General features: G+C 42.0%; 1 protein-coding gene across 5 annotated transcripts in view; it reads right to left on the bottom strand.

The window, feature by feature from the left end:
• rtkna (rhotekin a) overlaps positions 1–24,553 on the bottom strand; it is a 54,232-nt gene that overhangs the window by 23,216 nt on the left and 6,463 nt on the right. The window contains exon 1 of one of the 5 annotated variants that reach the window (XM_086313977.1): positions 15,295–15,568. The exons of 2 other annotated variants lie outside the window; for them this stretch is intronic. Coding sequence is in view for 2 of the 3 variants with exons in the window: in XM_086313975.1 (XP_086170101.1) it covers positions 14,086–14,181 (96 nt within the window). In the remaining variant the exon portion in view is untranslated. Of the gene's footprint in view, positions 1–2,864; positions 3,391–14,085; positions 15,266–15,294; positions 15,569–24,553 lie in introns of those variants that run through there. 2 more of the 5 variants (XM_086313975.1, XM_086313976.1) reach the window with 2 other exon arrangements.

Raw genomic sequence — 24,553 nt, 5'->3', positions numbered from 1 at the left:
GGGGAAAAAAGATCAATTAATTGGCTACAAGCTGTTATTATATTGGCATATGAAAATCCATTGGTTTACCTCTAGTAGCAGGAAGAAGATGGCCTGTCAGGTAGGGATGTGTAAACGGCTGACAGATCAGCTTCTGTTTCCTTAGACAGACGTGATAGATGGACGTGGATTGGGCCTGACTCTGATCCACTTGTCTGATGAGCTTGTCTGATGAGCTGTCTGGGATTTAGCTCTTTCCTCAATGACCATCAATCCTGACAATCTCTTTCTGCATCGTGTGGTTATCACCCTTCCTTAATTGTCTGTCTCTTTGTTTACCTGCCTTACTTATGATTGTCCATCACACTTGTCCTCATCTACTTCATCTGCATGATCACACTGAACCACCTGTCTATTGTGTAACAAAAATACACGCCTTCCAATGTGATTCTTAGACTACACAGGTATGTGGCTGTGGATCAATCTAGTCTGATCTATTTTCTTGCGTTTGCCTCTTCTTCTTTCATTCTGGGGCACTTGTGAAGCAATTAAATTTGGAATGAAACTTACTAAGAGAGTGCTGCCATGGCACGTTGAGCCAGATTTAGAAGTTGCTTTGTTTAGCGTTCGTTTGGGCAATGAAGCCAGAATGCGAAAGCTAGAGAGGAGGACTGAAGCTGGCAAGAAGACTGTGGGAAAGTAAGAAACCCCGGGAGAGAGAGAAAGGGTGTATATGAATGAGTTGGAGTTAAAAGATCTATAATTGGGTGGGCGGCAAGGCAATATCGTGGTGGAGTACGGTATAAGTGGCTCATTTTTCTTACAATTTCTTAGACAAGAAGCTCAATGAGAGAGGTTTACTCTCTCTCTCTCTCTCACACACACACACACACACACACACACACACACACTACTCCACAACTGCTGTCGTACTATGGAGTACACAGAGTAATGGACTGCAGTTCCCCCCTGTTTTTCTCTCTTGCAGCCTCACCTCCTATAGCGAAAAAGCAATGGACAATATCAGCACTGGAAACCGAATGACCTCTACTGCAGGCGCACAGCAATCCAGAGACAGGCCAGCAAGGAAATAACATGTGACTGCAAAGGTGAATGAGGACTGGGAGGGAAGTGGAAAAGGAAAGGCAGGCAGATACAACCAGAAGAGACACTGGAGATTCACATCTCGATAGAGACAGCGAGAGAGGGAGATATAGAAGGCTGTGGACAGGCAGAGATTTGACTGCAGAGAGCTCCTCTGCAGTAAGTGGTTATTGATCGTAAGACAAGGGCCCAAAGATTCCTCGGCTAGGGAAATTGCACAGGATGCTGAATTTTTTCCTCCTTGTATAAGAGCAAAGGCGCTGAAAAGCACAACACGATATGCACTTCAAAGCAAGAAGAATCTGTTTAAGATCAGCATATAAAACTGTACATCAAATAGCAACATCCATAAAAGATTAACAACATTATTTACAACATTAATAACAATAATGAAACAATCAGCATGAACTCTGTGCATTGACGGTGCCACGTGGGCACTAAGGAAGAACTCTGACATATCTGTGACCTTTTCAGTGCTAATGATCAGAGATGGCTGTGGCTGTAACAGTAGTCAGGACAAAATGAACACATACTGCTTTGAGCTTTATATGCACTGTGTGTGCACAGACACACACAGAAGGATGTCAAGAGTGGAAAGATCACATCGGTCTTGTTCTTTCAATCCAGATATGAGTGATGCAGGTGACCTTTGAAATGAAAATCTAAACACACACTCTCTCACACACACACACACACACAGACAAAAGGAAGCAACTTTTCACGTAACCAAAGTGAGGCCATGAAGAGAGAACAATGCCTCTGTTTTGTTGATGCATACATTGACATCAAGTGGTCTTACCAGCCTGAGTGTGCCTGGCTCTCTGTACTTAAAGTATAGGATACTGAGAAAAGCTTTTTTGGTACTCATACTCCATGTGTTATTTTATTTTCCCTACGGCTTAGTCTGTGTGGAAAGCATGGTGAACTAAAACAGAAAAAAAAATATATATATATCTATATATACACACTGTGTATGGCATGGAGTCCACACCAGTCTTTTTTTTACAGAGATGTGAAAACATTCACATGTGAGGGCATTCTCAAAGCCCATGTTAAGTTTATAAGTGTGGCTAATTCTGTCCTGCCAACTCGAGCCATTCAGGAAAGATTTGTTCACAAGTGAAGGGAAAGGTTGATGACTGGGAGAAGTAAGTCATTACTGCAGTCAGTCTCACAGTTGTCATGTTTCTCTCACTCTGAGAGGCTGGGTGATGCCACTGTGTTGCCACAATAATATATTGAGTTGCCAGCCCTAGTAATAGTACACACAGTATCATTATACAAAAAACCCCCCAAATAAAAACAAGTGATGTATTGCTTTTACTAATGAACAGGTCATTGAGCCCTTGGGAAATGTTGTTATTTTAATAATAACTGTTCCCATGGCCGAACGCCTACCAGTTATGGACTTGTAGCACAATCTTATGATCATTTGTAAACTTCTACTTACTGCCAATCACTGTTTACTTTGGTACATACAGTGTTTATTATTTCAATATTCTTCAACACGTTTAAAATCATGGCACCAGAAAGAGCGATGTTGGAAAAGTTGTGATTTTAACAAAAGAACAGCTTATTGATTCAAGATAGGCTCATTCGATATTCTGATGGCATTCTGGCAGAGTAAGCATCACGTTATCAACACGGGCTTCTTCTTTAGGGCTCGTGTACGGTCATGTGGGTCAAGCCAGAGTGTAACTGGGCTATACAAACAACAATTTCAATTCCATCAAGGCAATCGCTGTCAGCCTTTCCACAGTAAGCAAAACAGCGAACCTTACCCTTTGATTCTTTGAGTTATTCATCCTAACCAAAGAGAAGCACTCCGCTCTCCTCCAACTCTCCAAACTGGAAGCACGGGGGCTTTACGCAACAGCAGGGTCCGTTCAGCGTCTCGCACACGCACAACGTGAAAGACCTCAACTCAGTTTTTCCCTTTGAGGGACCTCCATTTATGGGCAAGATGAAATATCCACTGAAAAGCCGAAAATAGGTACCGCTAATTGGCTTTGGAAGTTTTAAGGATCCGCGCAGAAACCACAAAGCTCGCTGGTTTTGGTGGGAGAACGAATGGCGGTCATATGTTTGAGCCCGTCTGCGCCGTCTTCATTCCCGTCACCGTCTTCATTGTCGCTGTCCGAGTAGCTCCGCTGCTCCACTCGGGACTCGCACACACACACACACACAACATCACCAGCACAAGGGAAGGATGAAGACTGACCGGCTGGTGGACCAACCGAGAGCCGCTTCTGAGGAGGCGGGTGTGTGTGTGTCTGTGTGTAGCTGCGCGCAGAGAAAAGTGAACTGTCATTTTAAACCTCCGCGGGTCCCTTGGGAGCAGCATCACAAGGACACTGCCATGGGGTAATGACAAAAAACGACTTGCGTATTTGCCCCCACCAAAAAATAAATAAATAAATAAATAAATGTTTGCGGGAATTTCAATTATTATAAATTACTTGTTGGCCTATAAGCTGTTGGCTTGTAATAAAAAATATTTAAATAAATCTGTCAGACATATCTCTAAAAAAACCGTTCAGCAGTTTGTTGTCATGAAATGCAGAGGCCTCTACGCAGACACGTATTTCTTTTCCAATGGGACTCTTCCAAAATCTTACAAAATATTTAGAACTAACTGACAAGAGCAGGATTTTTTGGCAGCTCCAAATTTGGCCAAAAAGTTAAAGTGGGTTGTGTGTTCGTAAAATCTAACGTGGCTGCTTTGTGCCTGCACCGCCTACACGGTGGCAAAGAGATTTTTTCTCTTTTAAGTTATGACTCAACTTTTTTTTTTTTTCACAAGCACTGTCAATATGCTGTTTTGGACTGTTGCACAGCACAGACAAAACATCCATCTTCTCTCATGTCCTTGCTTCAGCAATTCAAATAGTGAGTGGTTATAAGAGTCAGGATACATTAATAACAGATTTTTCAAGAAAGCAGAATAAAGGAAAAAGTCACACAAATCCTTTGTTTTATTTTATGAACTGCTTGCAAAGATTTCGAGGGCACGAAACTGCTGCTGCAAAACCTCCACAGAGCTGAGACATACTGACAAATGCAGCCTTTTTAGTTCAGCATATAAATGAAATTCATTCCATTTATATGCAGCAGGTCACTCTCTGATAAGAGGCACAGTCACATTTATGTATGCTATTAGAACATTATGCAATACTATTTAGTATTAAAAAAAATGTACTACAGACACTCTACTACTAGCATACCATAAATTATTGCACTAATGAGCTGCTTAATCTTAACTGTAGCTTGAATTTTTCAATAAAGGCATCACAATGTGGATAAAATAACATTAGCTGGCAGCCAACACAAGCAGACATGCATGTGTAACTCCACTGACAGAGCAATTTATCAATTTGGACAAACTAAAAAAAAACAAGTATGGTTCTCCCTCTGCATTTTGTCTTTGCATGCCTGCCACTGCCTTTGCTCATTGCTTAACCCATGCAGGCACTCTGGGAAGTTGTGGAGCAGCGGAGCGCATCACCTTGTCAGCTGATGATATATGAGAGTGATTTGTGGGCCGACGGAATGGAAAACACAGATGAGTCCAGCAAGAATTAGGTGTGGGAATAAAGCGAGGGTGCATCGGCTAACTACTGAGTTAGGCTCCAGGAAATCCACGCTGCTAAACTAATAATAGAACGTTCAGGATGTTTTTTATTTGTTAAAACACAAGGAGGATATTATGAAACTGTATATCTGCAGGAAATAAACAGAGATCATCAAAAGTGGCCCTAGTTTTGTTTTAATATTTTCCGAGATGCCAGAGCAGTGGATTGGATACAGTCTCGGGGAATGAAGACAAAAAAACGCAGTTGTTTTGTTATGTGTTATTTGTGGGAGGGCTGAGAAGTGGAATGAGGCATGCAGTCAGAAGATGCAGCAGATGACATGTAGGAGGATTGGGATGGAGGAAGAGAGAGTCAGTCTGTGGGCAGTCTTGGCTAATAGCAATAGAGCAACAAAGTCCATTCCAACAGGGCAATGATGCATCTGTGCATCTGGATGGGGGACTACAACTCTTTAGCTCTAGCTGAGGACATTTGCTGTGGGAGCAGAGGACACCCCCACAAAAGCCGAATGCACCACGTACCAAACAAATATGTGACCATACCCATACTGTACTTAAAATTTGCCTCCAGTCCTCTCATCTCTCTGTGAGTTTAGTCTCGTGCAACAAAAACAAGATGAGCCTTGATAGCGTAACACTCAGAGCTGTAAATATCCCACAGTTAATCAGATTAAGATTTAATCAGCAACTAGCTGCGCAGGAGCCAGCCTTAAAAGTTGCTGTCTGGGGCAAATTTTCACTCGCAGTTGAAAGGGAACAACAAACATGAGTACCAGCACCAAAACAATGATGCAAAGATTTAACACATAAAAAAAAAATTAAGAAAAAGGTTAAACTGTGCATGTTTAGCAAATGGCAGTACATACACTGAGTATGGCAAAAGATAGGATGCTCACAGGGTCAGGTTCAGCTTTTTAATGTTGCATAACTCAGACGGACCAGCCGAATGAATGATAGCATTTGTGTCATTACGCTGCATTTCACAGGATGAGAGGAAATTCCTCGAGCCAGACTGGCCTCCTCAGCTCTCTCCCTCTGTGATTCAAGCACTTCCTATTGACTCTATAACAACAGCCCTCATCCCCAAACAAGTATTTCCCTTCCTTTCTGCCGTTACTGTATGTCCTCAGCTCCTTTCCTTTCTGCCGAGAGCCTTTTATAGTCGTGCATCTAATTATAGAGCAATTTTCTGGACGTTCTCAGATTGATTTGCAATCTTTTCATCAGCTTGAACTAGAATGAAATCTTAATTACAATCATGGCTTAAAGGACGGATAGTATATGAAAAACAAAAAAGGATATTAAATGATGGTTGAGGCAGTTTTACATAGACTAACCCACAACATCCAACCCCACGAATAAGCTCTGATTTCTTTATTGCACAGTACCAGTAGTCACAAAAAAAATTAAGTTATTAGTAAGTTAGATGATTGTTTGCTTTGCTGTGTCACAGTCCTTATAGTCTATCATTTACCCAAATACTACTGTTCGTGTAACTTAAACTAAACTGTAGCATACACAACTTTGAAATAGAAACTGCTGCTTTTGCTCTATTCTACCTAAATCAAAATCACAGCTTTATTAGGTTAAGTTTTAGTTTATTAGAGAAATCAAGCATGATGAATGAATCCCAAACCTTTTTTTTTTTTTTTAAATATAGCAGGGAATTAACCAACTTCTGTTTTCAAGATGGTGAGCCTACAAGACCCCTGCTGGCCTTAAGAGAACACGACAACCTCTAGAGACAAACGGGGTCATTGATCTGCTCCCAGTGTCAGGCTGCCTCAGGCACTGTATGGCTGTATGAAAGTTTGAGACCTTTACATGTTCAGTGTGATATTTTTCTTTCCTGAAAAACCTGATAGATATATATAGAGTCAGACATATGCTTTCACATAAATGCCAGATGTAGACCAAATATATATAAATTAAAGCTGCATATATGAAAATTGATATTTCATTTCCTTTTCTTAATTTGTCAGAAGTTTCAAAAGACACAGATAAAATGAGAGGTGGCATTTATTCATCTTTCATGACTGTGTATCTTAAATACAGCTGTAACAGTTATGTGGAGCTTCAGCAGTCTGTAAATCTGAGTTATATAAAATGTTATTTAAATTATTATTTTGCTAAAGACATAAAAATATTGACCCTGACATTCATTATCACTAAAACACCAGAAATCTAACAGCCAGCGCGATAAAACACGCTGCCTGGAATATTATGCAAGTTGCATCAACAGTGATCGCATTCAGTTATATATACACTCGCTGTCAATCTTCATGGATTTCACAGCTTTGGTCACCAACTGTGAGGACATCAGCTGTGTGTGTTGTTATGGGCCTGAAATAGCGCCTCAGTGAACTGACTCGTGTAGTTGTGTAATAACCCAGTGGCCGTCTGTGCATGGGGACGTGCTGACCCATGACACAGTGCTTCAGAAAAGACTGGTTTAGGCGGCGTCTTCGGCAGAGTTAACTATCTGTCTCAGCCAATAATACTGAGACATGCTCCTCTACAGAGCCAATAAGAATCCCTCTCCACCTTCTTAGTCCTGGTGAGGATAAGCTAGATTAACCTTTTCATCTCCTAAAGAAGATAAGATTGGAAACAGATATTGTGACATATGGAAACTCATTACCTGCCTATAACAACACACACAGCTGATGTCCTCGCAGTTGGTGATCAAAGCCGTCCCTGTGACATCAGTGTCACCGTCCACAGTGAAGTGAGTTTAACATCGCAGTTAACTAAGAGGAACACTGTACCGTGGTACAACCTGTCAAGCATGGTGGTGGTAGCATGATGGAAGCTTGCTGATGGCTACCAAAAGCATCTGGTCGAGGTGTGACGTGCTAAGTGACATTTAACAAAATATTAGTGCAAGTGTATGTATACATTTCACCCTGTGCAGATTAGAGAAAATCCCAAATAAATCCAACCGTGTGCACCCAATTTTGGTTTAAAGTCATTAAAAATGCATGCTGTGCAATCATTCACCCTAGAACAAGAACGGTTGAAAGAAATCATTAAAAGCCCCAAATTACCATGATATTCATGCCCATGATGAGCGGATGTAAAGCTTTGATCACAACTGTATGCATATGTGTACGTGTAAGCAGGAAGGAAAGAGATTAAAACCAAAGATTTTAGAACAACAGCTCCAGTCAAATTCATCCAGCAGGAGTATATACACCCATCCAACACACACACCCTCCTATTATCACCCTGAGCTTTTGACCCCAACTACAAAACAGTAGCATGACATCATCTAGCTGGAGAGTTTCTTCCAGTGAGATCATCATGATGAGACACTGTGCTTTTTTTTTGATCTAGTAGAGTTTGTGTGGGACGTGGCTGGGGGAGGCATACAGTTCCGCCATGCCAATCAACACCCCTCTACCACAACAAGAGGCCCCATTCAGCAGCCTTGGCCCTCAGATCTACCTCAGTCTTAAGCCCCAGCTTCTGCTGTGTGCCGCCTCCAAACCCTGGAATTCCCCTATGCCTTTAGGTTTCCCTTTACAGCAGAGCCATTCATCGTCTACCCACAGAACCGAGACAAGCTGCATAAAACACAAGCTGGCCAGGTTGCTTTCTGTCATTTTACATTTGTATGAGTCAAACATTAACAATAAAGCAGCCAAGCCACAATCTATTATACTAGGTCTCACAGATGATGTGAAAATCAGAGTGCTAAATAGATCCCTCTTGTCCTTGATGAAGACAGAACTGTCAGATGGTCAGACAGCAGCTCTGCAAATGCTGACAGAGTTGTTCCACCTGCCAAACACAGACACCCACCAGCGACACCGCTTCAGAAGCATGCTGCAACTCAGTGGCAAAGCATCCTGCAGTTAGTAGTGATTCAATTAGGCACTTTGGACTGCTGTAGAAACACAGGGACACAAACTCATGCTGCTCCTGAAGAGACATCTTTAAGGGTTGTATATTAGTGATGCTAGTCATGCTTTCTGCAGGGGAATTCACACTGGGTAATGGATTGGTTTAATGGGGGTAACTGTTCATACTTGTTCTCCATCACGTTAAGCTTCCACCTGTTTGATGGAGCTCCTATTGCATGCAAGCAATTTTAAGACAATCAAAGATCAAAAAACAGCGATGCACACGATGGAGATAAATAAACTGAACACAATCATCCACACTGCAAAGATCCCACACATACAGTACATAAACCTCATCAAAGACATAAAATAAATGGTCTGCAAGACTCATAAACTTCCACACAATAATGAACACCATGCAGACTTCGTCTCGCAAGCTTAAATTGTATCCATATGGATGCAAACACAAAAGCAACATCTACAGGCTTAATTAAACACACAACCAAATATTCTTTTTTAACGCAACGTATGCTCCTACCATCTGATAACCAGCCTGCGCCACCAGCCTGCGCCACCAGCCCCGGCACGCTCAGATGTTTTTAATTTCACATTTTACAAATGGAACACACCATTTTAAATTCCTACGCTTGACACTGACTTGTGAGCTTGAATGCACAAAAAGTCAAGCAGAGATTCAAATCCAGTCTGCAGGCTTGAATCATGCCTGTAGTGGCAAGTTCAAGAAGCTCCAATTTTCTTTGGAGGATTAAAGAAAGGTGAAGCTTGAGGGCTAGATAAAACACAACGTGGGGGGAAAACAAAGCGACATAAGCTGAGGCGGTTGCGCAGACAGAGTGAGGCTATCCAATAGCTTCGGAGACAAATAGCAGGGATAGGAAAGTGAATGACAAAATGAGGCAGGCTTGAAAGATGCAGGGAGGCAGGTCGATGTTCCAATAACAACACCTTTTGGCATGTTGTTTTCTGCTTCTCACTCTCCTGGCTCACGCCTGCTGTTTTTCAAAGGAAGCTGGCTCAGGCTCCAGCATCTAACTGGTTCCTGCTCGCACAGAGTGCCTATTCAGACCTGTTCTGTTCCTACTAACCGCTGAATGGGCGATGCCTGGGGTGAGGACTGAGGTACACAGCACTGTGGTAATAACCATGGGGGACAGGGAATGTTGGGGTGCAAGCGTGAGGAGGGGAGCCACCTGATTTGGACTGCAGTCAGCAGGATTGACGTTAGCTGGATGGCCGTGAGTAAGGAGCTAGACGTGCTGTTCCAAGAAAGAAGAGGGCTCGGTGGGAAGAAATGGGTGTGTGTGTGTGATGTGATACAAAGCCCCCTTTCTCCTCTAGCTCCTACACACTGTGCTTGCTTTTGGCATACAGCACTGAAAGAACTGGAAGGTACTGTAGTAATCCATGGCACAGAAGTCAAAAACACACAGCAATCAGGCTAAAACACATATACATGATTCTTATAAGTAAATAAGTGCGGCTATTTCCACCCATTTGAGGTTGTAGAAAATCGCTTCAACACCTTTCATCTTAATTCAGATCAAATGAAAACAGCTAAATAACAACTTACACTGACACTGAAATCCAGGGCATTAAACCAAAGGTCTCTAATCAAATAAAAGATTAAATAGCTCACAGTAGTGGATCATTACTCTTTGCAAATATTTACTTACACACATTCTTAGAAGCACAAAGATACACACACAGCAAGCAGTGGAGCGCAATCAAGTGGTCTGTTGCAGAGGAATGTGTTTTGGCTGAGACTTGACTTGTGTATCCTGTATCAAAAGTGAACAAGTGCTGTTAGCTTTAGCATACGTTCCACTTGTGTCTGCTGTAACACAGGCTATGAGCCTCCCGGCTGAACCAACAGACGTGCGCACCTACAGATGCACGCGCATGCAGACTTCATCTACTGACTAGGTGCTTCATTAGCGGGGTATGGTGGGCTTGAATGCTGAAATTCATTAGACAAAAGGATGAATGAAACATATAGTGATTAAATTCATGGTGAAAATGAATATAGATCAGAAACACAACAACAAGATGAAGGAGAATAACAACAGAAAAAAAAACATTAAATAGCAAAAACTATAGTCTAGGGACACCAGTGGAATGACTAAATCTGCACCATTTCTGTCCATTAAAAAAAAAAGAAAAAAAGATTAACCTTTGCTCTTGCTACCCATTCGTCATTGGCGCATCAAACCCTCCAGTTACAGGGCCCAAGATACTGGTTTACTGTCCCAAGGCAGATACGGATTAACTGCTATCAGTCTGGCCTTTGCCCCTCCAACACCGCCTCCATTTAGAAATGGCATTGGTGGGGTCTAAAGGGCTCGGAGCTAAGAAATTTCTGCTACCGGAGCGCACACTTTGTGTGTCTGTGTGTGTGGTTATATAACTGAAGCATGTTCTCAAGCACATGACAACATGCACACAAGGGGACAGATGAACAGACGAAGAGACGTGAATATGAGTCGACGGATATTTATGGCAGAGTCCAGAATCTGTAAAAATATCTGAGGCATGGCCTCAGCTAAGTTTAGGTTTTGGGAGCGTGTGACCAATCGAATACGACTCTCGGGTAAGGCAGAGAGAAACTCCCATATGACCCCCCACCACCCCCAATATGAGCTCACAGTTAACCGGGGTTAGAGATGACTGACCATGACTGCATGACTAAAGTCACTGCTGCTCTTCAGCAGCTGTTTTTGACTTTACTTGTCTACGCTTCCAGTTTGTGCTCTCCTCATGTTCAGCAAATGATGCTGGGTCATCATATCAACATATCTAACAACTGTGGCAGAATCCAGAAAAAGAGAATCTCATTATTCTTTAATCAGACGACATCACGGGCATGAAAAGCAGCAGGAAGACAACAAACACAGAGAAAGAATTGTATTTTCCTAAACAATGACTGACCTACAGGCTAAAGCGCTGTGCACAAATCCTCATTTTGCAACTTGAGCAAAAAAACAAGACCTCAGAAGAATAGTTGCAAATGTCACCATTTAACTCTGCAACTCAGAAGAAGAAGTAGACCAGAAACTAGCAATCAGTATGAAGTAAATAAGAAAAAAAAAGTTATATCCGGCTTAGTATGGGGGATATATGACCAGTAATGTCAATGGGTTCGATGACATCATGTTGTCTCTCCTGGTGGGAAACAATAACTACTCATGACCATTTCCTGTTTTCCTATCAGCTATGTCTCCTTTGGGGTAAATCCTGCATCCTGCAACGCAAATGCTTTTAACATGTATGTAGAGCTAAAGAAGAAACTACCACAACTATGGTACGGCCTCATAAAAGAGACAGAATATTGAAAACATCTGAACCACGAATGTAGCAACAGCTACTCTAACAGACTTGTAAAAACATGAAGAGGAGAAATGTTGCATCCTACTGAGCTTGAAAATAAATGTTCCTTCCTCCCTCCTAACTCTACAATTATAAATGCTTGAATAATGCCTCAGCGCCTCAGTACACCTATGTGCAATCTCCTTAATTTTTTCTTTTGAAATGCTCTCTTCTCTTCTGAAATAATCAGTGAAGAAAATCTATAACAAAGAAGGACTACCTCTACATCCCTCAGATATGTTGTACATATAAGTTATGTTGCCGCAGGGGAGAAAAAAAATCACATGGAGGAGAAAAGGGCTCACATGTAATAACTGCAAGCTCTGATGATCCTAAAGGACACTTATGAAAGACCCTGGAGCAAAAAACATCCATAGCTAGCTGAAATTGCAGTCAGTGTGGGCCATGCAGTGCAGCTCAGTCAAAGAATCCTTGTTTCATAAAACCACCCAGGCACAGAAGAAATTGTGGCAGGGGGGCGGGTGAATGAATGAGCATTTGAGCAAACAACTGAGTGTTTACCAGTCAAAAGTATGGAGCAAGGCCATCCACCACACTGAAATTCCCACAGGTTAATGCAGAGTAAAGCCTCTCTGCAGCTGACACTTCACCTTTGAACTCCCTGTGAAGCAGGGGAAGCAACAAGAAAACTTTCCCACATGACTGAATTAGAGGCCATCATCTTGTTATTGCACACGTCTACCCTTGTAATTGCATTTACAAAAATTAAACTGGAACCGAGACAGCTCAATGCTTACAAGCACAAAGATCTTGAGACAGAAACTCCTCGTTATCTACATTCCACAGTAATGCCTTAGATTTAATACTCAGACAACGCACCATTTTCTGGTCTATGTCCAAGCAGTAAACAGCATTCTTCATCAAAAGAGCCTCTGTAGCAGCAACTAACACCCTGATTAGTGTTTGATCACGTTGTCATTAAGAACTTGTGTAGCTATTTTTAGGCACACATACTATAAAGATATTCTTGAGCAAATTGAATGATACATTCAAAGACAGTTCAAGAGTCAGAAAAACCAAAGCATCCTAGAAAAAAAGAATATACCAGGCCTCACTTAACCTGGAGTTGGCAGCAGTCTCCATGACTTCATAGCTTCTTCCCTTATGTGATGAAAAGCCAGACACCTGGCATGCTCTGTGGCACTTGGCATGGGTACACAAACAAAGAAACACTTCAAATTCAAAAACAATGCCAAATGCTTGCAGGTACAACACAGCATGAGTAATATCACCTCTTATATTGCTTCCATGTCACACAGTGTAAGACTTTTGGACTAGAGTTCTGTTGACATGGTGAGAAACAAACTCTCTGCTTTTGAAACCTCTGACACAGCTGCAGCACAGACAGGCAATATTTTTTTCAGCTTATACAGACAGAAAAGAAAGAATATTAGAATATCTCTTTGACATTCCTGTAGCATTTCCAATGGCCATATGTCTCTTCTGCCTTTTAACTCTATTGAATGAAGCACTCATTCTTCAGGTATTTCCTCCAAAAAGGAAAGAGGAACAAAGACAGTGGTGATTTGCAAAAGGACGGAGGTTAGATAGTGCATGCTCAATAAAGCTTTTGTCAAATTAAACGGATTGATTCCCTTCTGTGTCTTACTCGGAGCACAATAGCACACTCTTTCTCACATACAGACATGCATGCACACTCCCACAGGGACTTGTGAGGCCCACATGTGCAGCTGTGGACTGTGTGTGAACCCCAGTTGGGAGGGGAGACACTGAGGGAGAGATGGATGGCATGCAGTGTTGTTTTCTGTTTGCTGTCAGTAAGAGCTTTGCCATCTGTAAAAAGAAGAGCCCGCACCAGCGTCAGTGCAACTTGTTTGTCACATAGAAAGATTCCTCAAACAACCCCTCTGTAAACTTTGCAACAGCTGCAGACTGCAGACAGAGGATGCACTGTACTTTGGGGAGCACATATTTGAAAGTAGAATTTCATTTATCGGCCAAACTGGTTGTGCTCACAGTTGATCAATCGGGACACAAAAATTAATTAAAAAAACCCCCAAAACAAAACACTTTTGCTAACATACCCAACTTTGAAATGCTGTAAACTAGACACAGCAATGCCAGCAACAAACATAAAACAAGCTTGCAAAAGTCAGACAGAGGCGATTGCCCATAACAAAATTAAATCTGCTCTTTTACCTGCAAACTGAGCGCAATCTGACGAATGTACATCATATTGAGATCTTCCAGTATCCACAGTTTTTCCTCCATGTTTGCGTGCTTATCAACTGGCATCCTTTAGGCAGGTAACGAAAAGATTGACTTCCTTTTGAAGTTGTTGAGTTCAGACCCCTACCCCGCAGGAACCGGGGACACTGAGTTCATTATGGCAGTGTCCTGTTCAGTCGTCAATGATTAAGAAAGAAATCAGTGCGTAAAACAACGCGTAAAAGTTCCTCTCCGCATCCAAAACAAGCCTAGTAGGACCGGGAAAGCAGACAAGAGGTGGAGTGCATGACAGCATCGACTGCACTGTAGCAACCCTGTCCATAAAATTCCCCCAACTCGTTCACGGCGCGTATTCTTCTTCTGTACTTTTTCTCTCCGGGCGACAACGATCCTCTCAAACACCCACAGTCAACACCCAGCGGCAGCTGGAAAAGAATGGAGGCTTTTAAAATGCAATTGTTCTCTTTGTGTCTCTGTGTCCCGACTGTGAACGCCGTCTGTCCTCTTTGACAAGAGACCTTTCCACAAAAGGGCATCGCCTCTGCGGGAATGATAGGCACAACTACTCCACTGTGTGCGCCCTCACGCTGCCCAACTCGGCGCTAAATTAACCCCTACGACGCGCCTCTGGTGTTGATAATAACTCTTAAAAAATAAGAAACGGAGGAGAGAGAGAGACTGCCAAAGCAGAACTCACGCCCATAAAGCAAACACAAACATAAAGCAAATACCGCACCAGCACGCAAGCACAGCGGGGCGGAGAGCTTTGTTCATCTTAATAGCCTGATAATAAATGGAGAATTACAGTGTCAGAGTGGAGTAAGAGTGGGAATGTACACCGAAATATCACAGAAAACCGGCTTAATTCAAGAAGAGGTGCTTCAGGAAACATTTAAACAGTGGAAATACTCATATTTGACTCATTTTGTACGATTAACTTTTTAAAAAAAATATCACGTATCCCAAAAGAGTCGCTCAATATACATAGATCAGGGTCACACGCGTGAGCACAGTTCAAAAAGACCTGCTTTGAAAACAGACTGCGCAAACCTTTCATGTATCAGTGGACAACTGTTAACTCTCCAGGAAATTCTTAAAATATCCAACAAATATTTTTGGTTCTTCAAGTCATTTTTTTTTGCGTGTGGGGGTCCTTATCAAAGCGAGAATATTCCCTACTTTGAAAATAAAGCGCTTCTTTCCACGCCAGAAGTCGGTCTCCTTTCCAAAGATCACAGCTGGCTGCAGTTTCCTGTGTTCTCAACAGAGAGAATCCCAAAGTTTTACTCCATGTGAATTTCAGCCACAAATTCCCCTGATGGTTGCGTTTATGTCTGGGAAAAACTGTTTACAGTCAATCGGAATCTGCTCCACACAAAATACGGTGTGGAAGAAAAAACAAAAGTCACCCCAGTCTCCTCTCCAGTGCGCTCATGCCCGCGCTGTTGTGATGCGTGTATCCTTCCTTGTGCTGAGCAAACCACAAGCCGACCCCTCAACAGGAAACCGGCGTTACGTTGCAGGCTACTTACTCACTCAGACACATTAATTAAAAGGACACAAATTCTTCTGCTCTTTAACACTGAGGTGAGTCAGAGGTCACCAGAAAGGATTCATCCTTAGTCAGATCACCCCTTAAAACAAAGTTACATGACATAGTGACAGGATGTTTTCCCACCACATTCCTCAGTTTTACAAGATATTTGGGATGACTCTTCTCTACACACATGTCCATAATGGAACTCGATCACCCTGGAGCATGTCTCCTAAACTTGTGAACACATGCAAACAGTGAAAACAAAAGCGCTGATTAAGCCCTTTCACCTCAAAGAGGCAGAGCCAGGGGCGCCAGCAGTAAGCCAGGTCATTTCCCCAAGAAAAGCCTCCACCCTTAGAGTTCAAATCAGCCGGCTAATCTGCTGCAGATACCAACATATGCAGTAAGACAGGAGATTTATTGTTCCGGGGGTGGAAAAAGAAATAGTTGAGTTAAAATGCAAAGAGGTGCTTTTTGGCATCTCTTTGTGTGAGCGTGTGTGCGTCTGACTGGATACATAAATCACTCAGAATCTAAAATCACATGCACCCGATCCTCTGTGAAAGGTGACCTGGCATGCTGCTGAAATGGAAAAATGTTAATCCAACAAGACCTCAGAAATATGCTGAACTCTGTACTACTGTACTAACCTGGGCTGAAACAAACTTAATAAGTCAGCTTATCTTATCTTTATGTTTTTTTTAAAGAATGAACAAACAACAAAAGATAAAATCAATATAAAATATATAAACTACTCCAATATCACTTAATCTATTTAGTTTGTCCTTAAGCTCCATTACAACAGCAGCAGTTCCCCGAGGCAGAACTGGCTGCAGGTAAATCTCCCTGCAGTAAACCACAAAGACTTACATATTATGACAAATGCCTAGAGGCTGAACAAAAACAGACAGAAAACAGCTATTATCTCAATGACAGGGCATACTGACAGGCGGTTTAACCAGCTCAAACACTGCATCTTGGCCCGAAGCCACTGAGAATAGGGCAAACTCAGCTAGCCAGAGACAGCTGATTAGAGGGATGTGTAGAAGCCTGACACCTTTGGGCCTGACCGATTTTGCGATGTTAAATAGCAGTTACCTGATTGACTGTTGCATTAGCAGTGACTGTTCTTCTGACTGAAGCAGGGCCAGATGTGCTAATTGGCTGCTATGAGGGAGCCAATGTATTACACAACCAGTTAATCCCTCACCAACTCTGAGGTTTAATGAAAACAGAGAAGACACACACACACACACACACACACACACACACACACACACACACACACACACACACACACACACGCGCGCGCGCGCGCGCACACACACGCGCACACGCACACACGCGCGCACACACACACACACACACACACACACACACACACACACACACACACACACACACACACACACACACTGAACCTTGCATAATAGAATCACAGAGGGTTGAACCTCTCTAAAGACAATACCCGGTGCCTCTGTTGTTCCTGAAAGGAAGTGTGGAGGAATATGGAAAACTTCCTGTCTGTACACCTAATCGGCTGGAGGAAAACACACTGGAGTCAAAGCACAGAGTGACCTGGTGGTGCTCTGCCAAACAACATTAAACAGGAAATATTATACCTGCCCTGTGCCCTGTGATGGACCAGCAGCCTGTCCAGAATGTGCCCAGCCTCTTACCTCACGTTGGAAAAACAATTCCGAAAGATGGATGGATGAAAAGCTGTTATACCTGCTTTAACAAGTTATAAGATTGCCCCACATATCTCCACAATGTGCACTTCAAGTTTCAGCTCAGGATACCAGACAGATCCTTCATTCTGCCAGGCCTATAATAAACCTGATTTTAGCTCTGCTCCAAACAGGCTGTTTCACTGTCTGTAGTTCTAATTCCAGCAGAAGTGCTGCTGCCCACGGTCCGTTCAGCTTCACGTCTGTGAGTGACAGAGCACAGCAGCAGCATGTTCAGATGACCACAGAGGAAACAGACCTGAATGAAAGATTCTGTCGCTTCCAACATATTGTGTAAATATAGTCAAAACCACAGCACAGCTGTTGTTTTTAACTTTAGTGAGTGGTGACTTGGCAAACAGGATTCAAATCAGGATTTAGAATAAAAGAGCAGCAGCTTGGAAAATGGCAGTAGGTGAGAGCTAGTTAACAGGCATTTTAATGGGCATGGTTCAGCCACTGTTTTTTACTTGTTCGGCTGTCTGACAGCAGAGAGACATCAACATGTAACACAAACTGGTTTTATTGGGCGCTTGGCTGTATAATATACAGAAACTGTCCGTCAGCACTGCAACTGCTCGGGACACAACTGCTTGGGTTAGCATACATGAATCTAGCCGAAACAACAATGGTGGGGCTGTTCTTTTAGAATTTAACTGTGCAACTTGGACAAGTCTTTTTCTCCACTTTAACATGACACCCATCTGTAAATCTGAAGTCAGAGGTGCTTTTCAATTTAGCGAGAAAGAAAAGAAACAAGAGGTTGATGTTATTGTGTTGGACAGACATACTGGAGACACTTTGTTATGTTAGAAAAACATAACAATGCAAAACGGCAGTGTGCATGTATACGTTGGAAAAAAAAGTACTTTGGCTTAAAGACGGATTTATTATTGTTTTAATCTTTAAAAACCTTCCACATGCATAAATGACAGAAAGGGCTGGGTTTGGTGGCACAATTCAAAACACCCAGGTTTCACCCAGGAGTGACCTTTTACCCTTATTTTAGACTTTCATACACATTTTTTAAATTTTATCACCTTCACTGCCCCTTCACTTTTGCTTTCGCATCATTTGGTCAAAATGATCAGCAAATATGGCATGTTAGCATGCTTTCCTCTCTGCAACAGTAATTTGGAAACTACAGGCACAGGAAACGTAGCATTCTGTGTATCAGACAGGTTTTTAATCAACAGATTTACCAGTTAAGCCTGATTGCTCAAATAATTTCACTTGGAGTCCAAAGGGAGAGTCTGTTAAATAGCAACAATGTTACATTTTCCAAAATTCAGTAACTATCCTTTATCAAATGTTTTCAAATGTCAAAAAGCAGAAAGACATGTTGTAATAAAACATCATCGGCAGATCCCACAAATCTGAACACAGAGTATTCCTATTGTTTAGACCAGCAATCCATAAATATAAAATAATATTAGGGAGATTAAAAAAAAGAGTGTAAAGAAAATAATCATACTGGTGATTTTCAAACAAATGTAATGTTAAACTTCTAATCAGCATTAATGAGTAACTGGATTATTTCTTTATGTAAATCGATATGTGTAAAAAGTTAAATGCTGTCTTTGGTCTGAGGCACAGTGTGGCGGCAGAACAGGGCAGGGAACCACACGAGGGCCTCAGGCAGCCGTGCCCCAAACCACAACAAAGAAGTCTGACTATCATCAAAACCAAATCTGAAATCTGAACTCCACCACGACTCCCACTCGCTTAAATTACACACAGGGACACAGACAGCAACCCACGCTTACATACACAAATGCACATCTAGACATAAATAGATATAAACAAGTTGTAACAAAAATGGTCTCCAAATTTAGACAAGTGCCTTTGATCATGCTCGCAAATACTGTTGTTAAAATGAAACGGGATTGTTACAAACGTTTTTCACACGTTCAAGTAGATGATTTTTGGTCACACAGAGAAAATAAAAGACCTCCCAGACCACCAAATCAGCCGCTGTACACCAACATTTAACACAAAGAGTCACAAAGGTGAAGTTTTTTTTTGTTTTACATTAAGATAAAATTAAAATATTTTGTGATTGCACACAGTGAGGGGAAAAAATGCTCTGATCAAAGTAAGAACAGGCGCACAGAAACAGAATATCTGACTCAACAGACTGGAATATCACAAGACTTCAATTACTTGGCAGTGTTAGGGTAGTTTAAGGCAGACGCTGCTCAACATGATGAGAGCCGTGCGTGATGAGCTGTGAAACCAGACATTTCATAAGGAAACCCCCTCCAGAGGTCAGTTCTCAGTTACAGAGCATGAAAAACCTGCGGCGACAGCCACAGAGTCATAACTCAGGCGCAGAGACGGTGTAATGACATTGTAAATCGCAACAACAGCCTAGCTTGTTATTAGGTGTATCGGCTTGAAGTGTGATACACTTAATAAGAAATCTGTCCAAATGATGGAGCTTCTACTTTAAGGTTAGGTAAAGGGGATGTTGTGGTGATGTGTGCAACGCTGAAGATGAAAAGTCAGACATCCGGCTGCAAATCACGCAACAGATATTCTTCTTTCATTGGAAATCCCATACTGTAATGGATGCCTTCACCCGAACCCATGGGTTAGCATACAAGATCTGGGCGAGGAGGCTGCCTAAGTCAGGGTAGAAGGCCAGGGAGTGTTTTAAGTGCTTAGTTGGAGGGCTGATCTTATTTCTCAGTATCACCCATTTTACTGATAGCTGTGAAAGAAAAACAGACTCTAATACAGACGACTATAGAGACAGTTCAGCAGTTCAGCGGCAGTTTGGCTGCTCCCCAGAATCATTGCTGACTTTCAGGAACGCTAGCTCAGCTGGTCACAGGAGACTGCAGCATCTCATCACTCTGAAGGACCAGACATCTCAGTGAAAGAGGAACTCTCTCGTTAGGAAATTCATCTCAATTGATTTCTTGCCTCAGGGGTGCAGGCTGTGCAATATACAAGGACATGTGTGTGGCTCAGGGAGGATGTGTACACCAAGGCAATTCATTTACGTTTTTTTTTAAAAATGTGAATGATTTTCTAAAATTAGTATTCATGACCGTAACATGAATATAAAGTGAACATTTAAAATTGTGAAGGGAAGGAGAAAGACGCGGCTCAGCAGCTGTGCAATGTGAAATGGAACAATGGCTCCCCCTGCAGATTAAGCAGCTGCAACAGCAAGATGTGCCGCCGAGGGAAACACTGTTTAACAGTGCAAGTTACAGAGTACTTCACAGAGAAATAATGGTTACACACAGCCTGAAGTGAAAAAGCTTTGATGTCTGTGTGGTGCACTTAAAAGCCTCTAATCTGGGGAAGTAAAAAAAAACAAGAACAACAAAAAAAAGGGAAAAGGATGTAAAAAAAGCTCCTGTTTGTTTCCAACTAAAACCAGACGTGACAAAGATGACTTTCACAGACACGAGAAGTTCAAAAAGAAGAAGAAGAGGACAATGTTTCCAAATATAAACAGTAAGATTATAAAAACAAAAGGTTGAAAACCTGTAGTTTTATTAGGCATGAGGTCATGCCTGCTGGACTATAAAACTTATTTTTATCACTGATTAATGCCAAGGCGCTGTTTGTTTGTGGGTAAAAACCAAAGCAAGAGCCACTAATTGAAACATCTGCAGAAACAATACAAGACTAAACACCTGCAGAGGAGACATTCAGGAAACTACAAATCAAACAAACACTGCATCTTTATGCTAGGTTTAATACTTTTGCCAGCTTGGAACGAGGAGGGAGAGGACCTAATGTGGCATTTTAATCAAAAAGGCATGGAAAGGCAGCATTACCTTATACGAACTGAAGGTCTTCGTTGTTTATAAATTCCCCCCTCGATTCAGAATATTCAAAAAATAATCTTCAGCACTGGAATTAACTTCTTGATAAAAATGTTTCTTTCATATTCACATGACACCGTGCAAATGATTTATCTTGCAGCCACTAGCATTTCTTAGGTTTTCTGACTGGCTGGCTCATTGTACTCGGGGGAATTATGCAGTGAGGGTTGAGTTTGGACACAGGCACAGAAAGATAATAATGCATAATGTGCCCTTTATGTAAAACCAACAACATGTTGGGTTTAATTTTTTTTATACACATCGGTGATTTTGTACTGCGCTTTTTCTTCAGTTAGTGAAGTATTAATTTAACCTAACTTCAACAAATACACTGTTTAGAAGCACATCAGATGTCAATGGGGAAAACAATCATGCCGGATATCTATACTGATATGAACTGGGTTATGTTTTAAGAAGAAAAGGATGTCACATAATTTGAGGGAAAGGTTCATTCAACTTACAGAATTTAAAGACATGCCAGAAATCTAAGGAAAGAAATATGCTGGACATGATGCTTTCTCCACAGCTTCTCCACGCCCTTTCACATTTGCTACATATGCTCAGGATAAATCTGCTCTCATCTGTGAAAAGCACAGGAGGTCGGCGATGGACCTGCCAATTATGGTATTCTATGGCATTGAGCACAGGGAAGACTAAAGGATGCTTAGTCCTCAGGCCACCCTCATGAATTATGTTTCTGATTGTCTGGTCAGAGACATTCATACCAGTAGCCTGCTGAAGGTTATTTTGTAGCTCTGGCCGAGCTCATGCTGGTCCTTCTGGCACAAAGGCGCAGACACCAGTCACGCCGATGGGTTAAAGACCTTCTACGGCCCTGTCCAGTTCTCCTAGAACAACTGCCGTCTCTCCTGGAATCTCCTCCATGCTCTTAGATTGTGCTGGGAGACACAGCAAACCGTCTGGCAATGACAAATGTTGATGTTCTGTCCTAGAGGATTGTGTGCAGCCTCTGTAGGGTCCAGGTATCACCTTATGCTACAAGTAGTGACACTGACACTAGTCAAATGAAAAGATGAGGTAGGAACAAATGCCAGTAATCTTGACCTGTAAAACAATTCCTGCTTTGGGGATTGCCCTATTGTTGTTCGACTTCACCCATCGTTAACTGCAATAACACCAAAGCAGCTGAAACTGATTAACAACCCCCTCTGCTACTTAACTGACCAGATCAATATCCATGAAGTTTAACTGACTGTTTTTTTGAGCAGTGTAGCAGAATCTTCCATAAGAATTCTTCAAACTCTAAGTGCCTTCTTCAAATTACCCTTTTGTTCAAACAATGCCTCCAATTGATTTTCTTAAATTAACTATGAAACATAAAACAGCACATCATAGCATCTGTGAAGCTGTAATTAGCAGAAAAGTTCATTTTCTGGCTAGACAATTAATCACAAGATTGATTGATTGCAGTGTATTTCAGTGTGACGTACAAGAAAAGTCCAACAAAACCACGAACACTACTATAAAGGTGTATCAGATGGCTGCATGCTGTGAAATACTTTTAAGGCAGTTTTTGACTGATTTTTCCTTTGTGCTGTTATGACATTTTGAAGCCCTGATTGGCCATCCTATTTTACTGCTGTCAAACGATGCAAACTGGCATTCGATCTGCTCTACCTAATATCTTTTTGGCAATATGATTGACACTACAAGTGCTTTTTCACATCGAAATGCGGCTCACATTTGATGGTATAGTCACAAAGGTATTCAGAGTATCATTCATATCTGACGGCATGCATAATTAAACATCAAAAATCCGCATGAGTGAACACCTACAATGATTGCTTTCGTTCCTTGAGGTAGGCAATAACGAAAAAACACAGGGACAGACCACAGAAAATAAGTGCTGAGACATGAGCAAAAAACCCAGCCTTACTACAATATGTGACAGTGCACCGTCTGCCACTGGGCCCAGTAAACACACACATTAAGACGCAGGCATGCTGGCAGGGACTTGTACACTGTGCAGCATGCTGGAAAAGCAGACATGCATAGTAGAACCATCTGCTCTCATAAAGTCAAACACCTGCTTGGCATCAACAAAACAGAGAACATCGCTGGCGCTTGTGCCCCCTTTGCCCTCTCCTCTCCACGGTAACATTCAGAGAACTCCCCATTAGGCTGCGCTGCAACAAATTTAAGATGCGGCTGTGAATTCAGAACCAACACCGCACTAAATTATTTGGTACAAAGAGCAACACAATACCTACATCTGAAACATCCACAGTTTATCGGTTATTACATGCCGTTCACCGTAGGGTGCAGTCGGTCATTTACCTTGAACACATCACTTTGTATCTCAGTGAGATTACACAAAATGAAAACAAAAGCCTGGATCAGTGCAGGAACGGGCATGCACAACACACCCGCTTGCCCCTCTGAACATTTCTCAGTATTGATTCCTTTCACTTTCATTCCGTTCCCCTGTATAAAAGAGAGGCCCTGACTCTATCTATTTCATATTAATGTTAGGTGGTTATAAGCCTCTTTGTGCAGAAAAAGAAATGAAAGACAAGACCAGAACAAAAAGAGCTGTAGAAAAAGGTGTAGCACAGTGGGCTGACATAGACATGCCCCATATCCTTCAGCCTTATTGAATGTGTGGAATTGAAGGTTAATGACTTGTCCCTGGTGAAGTTACAGGCTAAAGTTAGAATATGAAATGTTGCAATGAACCCACACAGCGTGCAAAGCGAGTTTTTTCCCCCTCACTGTTGCCCTCTTTGGCTTCTAGGGCCATACAAGATGTAGGAAACCTCAAACCTCGGGGGTTTTATAATTTCATAAACCCAAATTCCAAGCGCGACATACAAACGCCAACATCTACAAAGATTTCTATTTCAAGCACAGCATGTTTGTCAGAGAATGGCATTTTTCTTCATGGAGACAAAGCCGCTCATGTTTCTAAGCCCTCGGTAATAAAAGGGGCTGACGACAAGTGCCTCGGACTGTAAATGATACCGCATGTTGGAATTTGGGTGTGCATGTGTGCCTTTTTGTCAATGTTTAACAAAGCTGTACTCAGTGGGGGTCTTGTGTTAGAAGGAAGAAGATACTTCTAACATAAGACAGTCAAATGATGTTGTGCAGTGTGTTTGAGCTTGGCTGAACAAGTTGGCTGAATAATAAAAAAAAAAAAAATTTAATTTAAAAAAACAGAGACTAAAGGAACATAAACCAAATCGTCTGTGGCTTTCCATAAGTAAAGAATCTGGATCAGTAAAGTGGGTTAGCCCTGAAGTATGTGTCAAAATGGACCCATTTCCCTGTTTCATCAGGGGATCTGAGCCCGAAAGCAGTGGAGT

Source organism: Aulonocara sp. 'chitande type north' Nkhata Bay, linkage group LG12 (genome assembly GCF_057382095.1).
Source record: "Aulonocara sp. 'chitande type north' Nkhata Bay isolate Kocher_YH1m ecotype deep benthic linkage group LG12, A_spYH_male_GT1.1, whole genome shotgun sequence".
NCBI classification, from domain to species: domain Eukaryota; kingdom Metazoa; phylum Chordata; class Actinopteri; order Cichliformes; family Cichlidae; genus Aulonocara; species Aulonocara sp. 'chitande type north' Nkhata Bay.
Note: the sequence above shows the minus strand (reverse complement) of the source record. Positions and strands in the feature narration are given on the sequence as shown.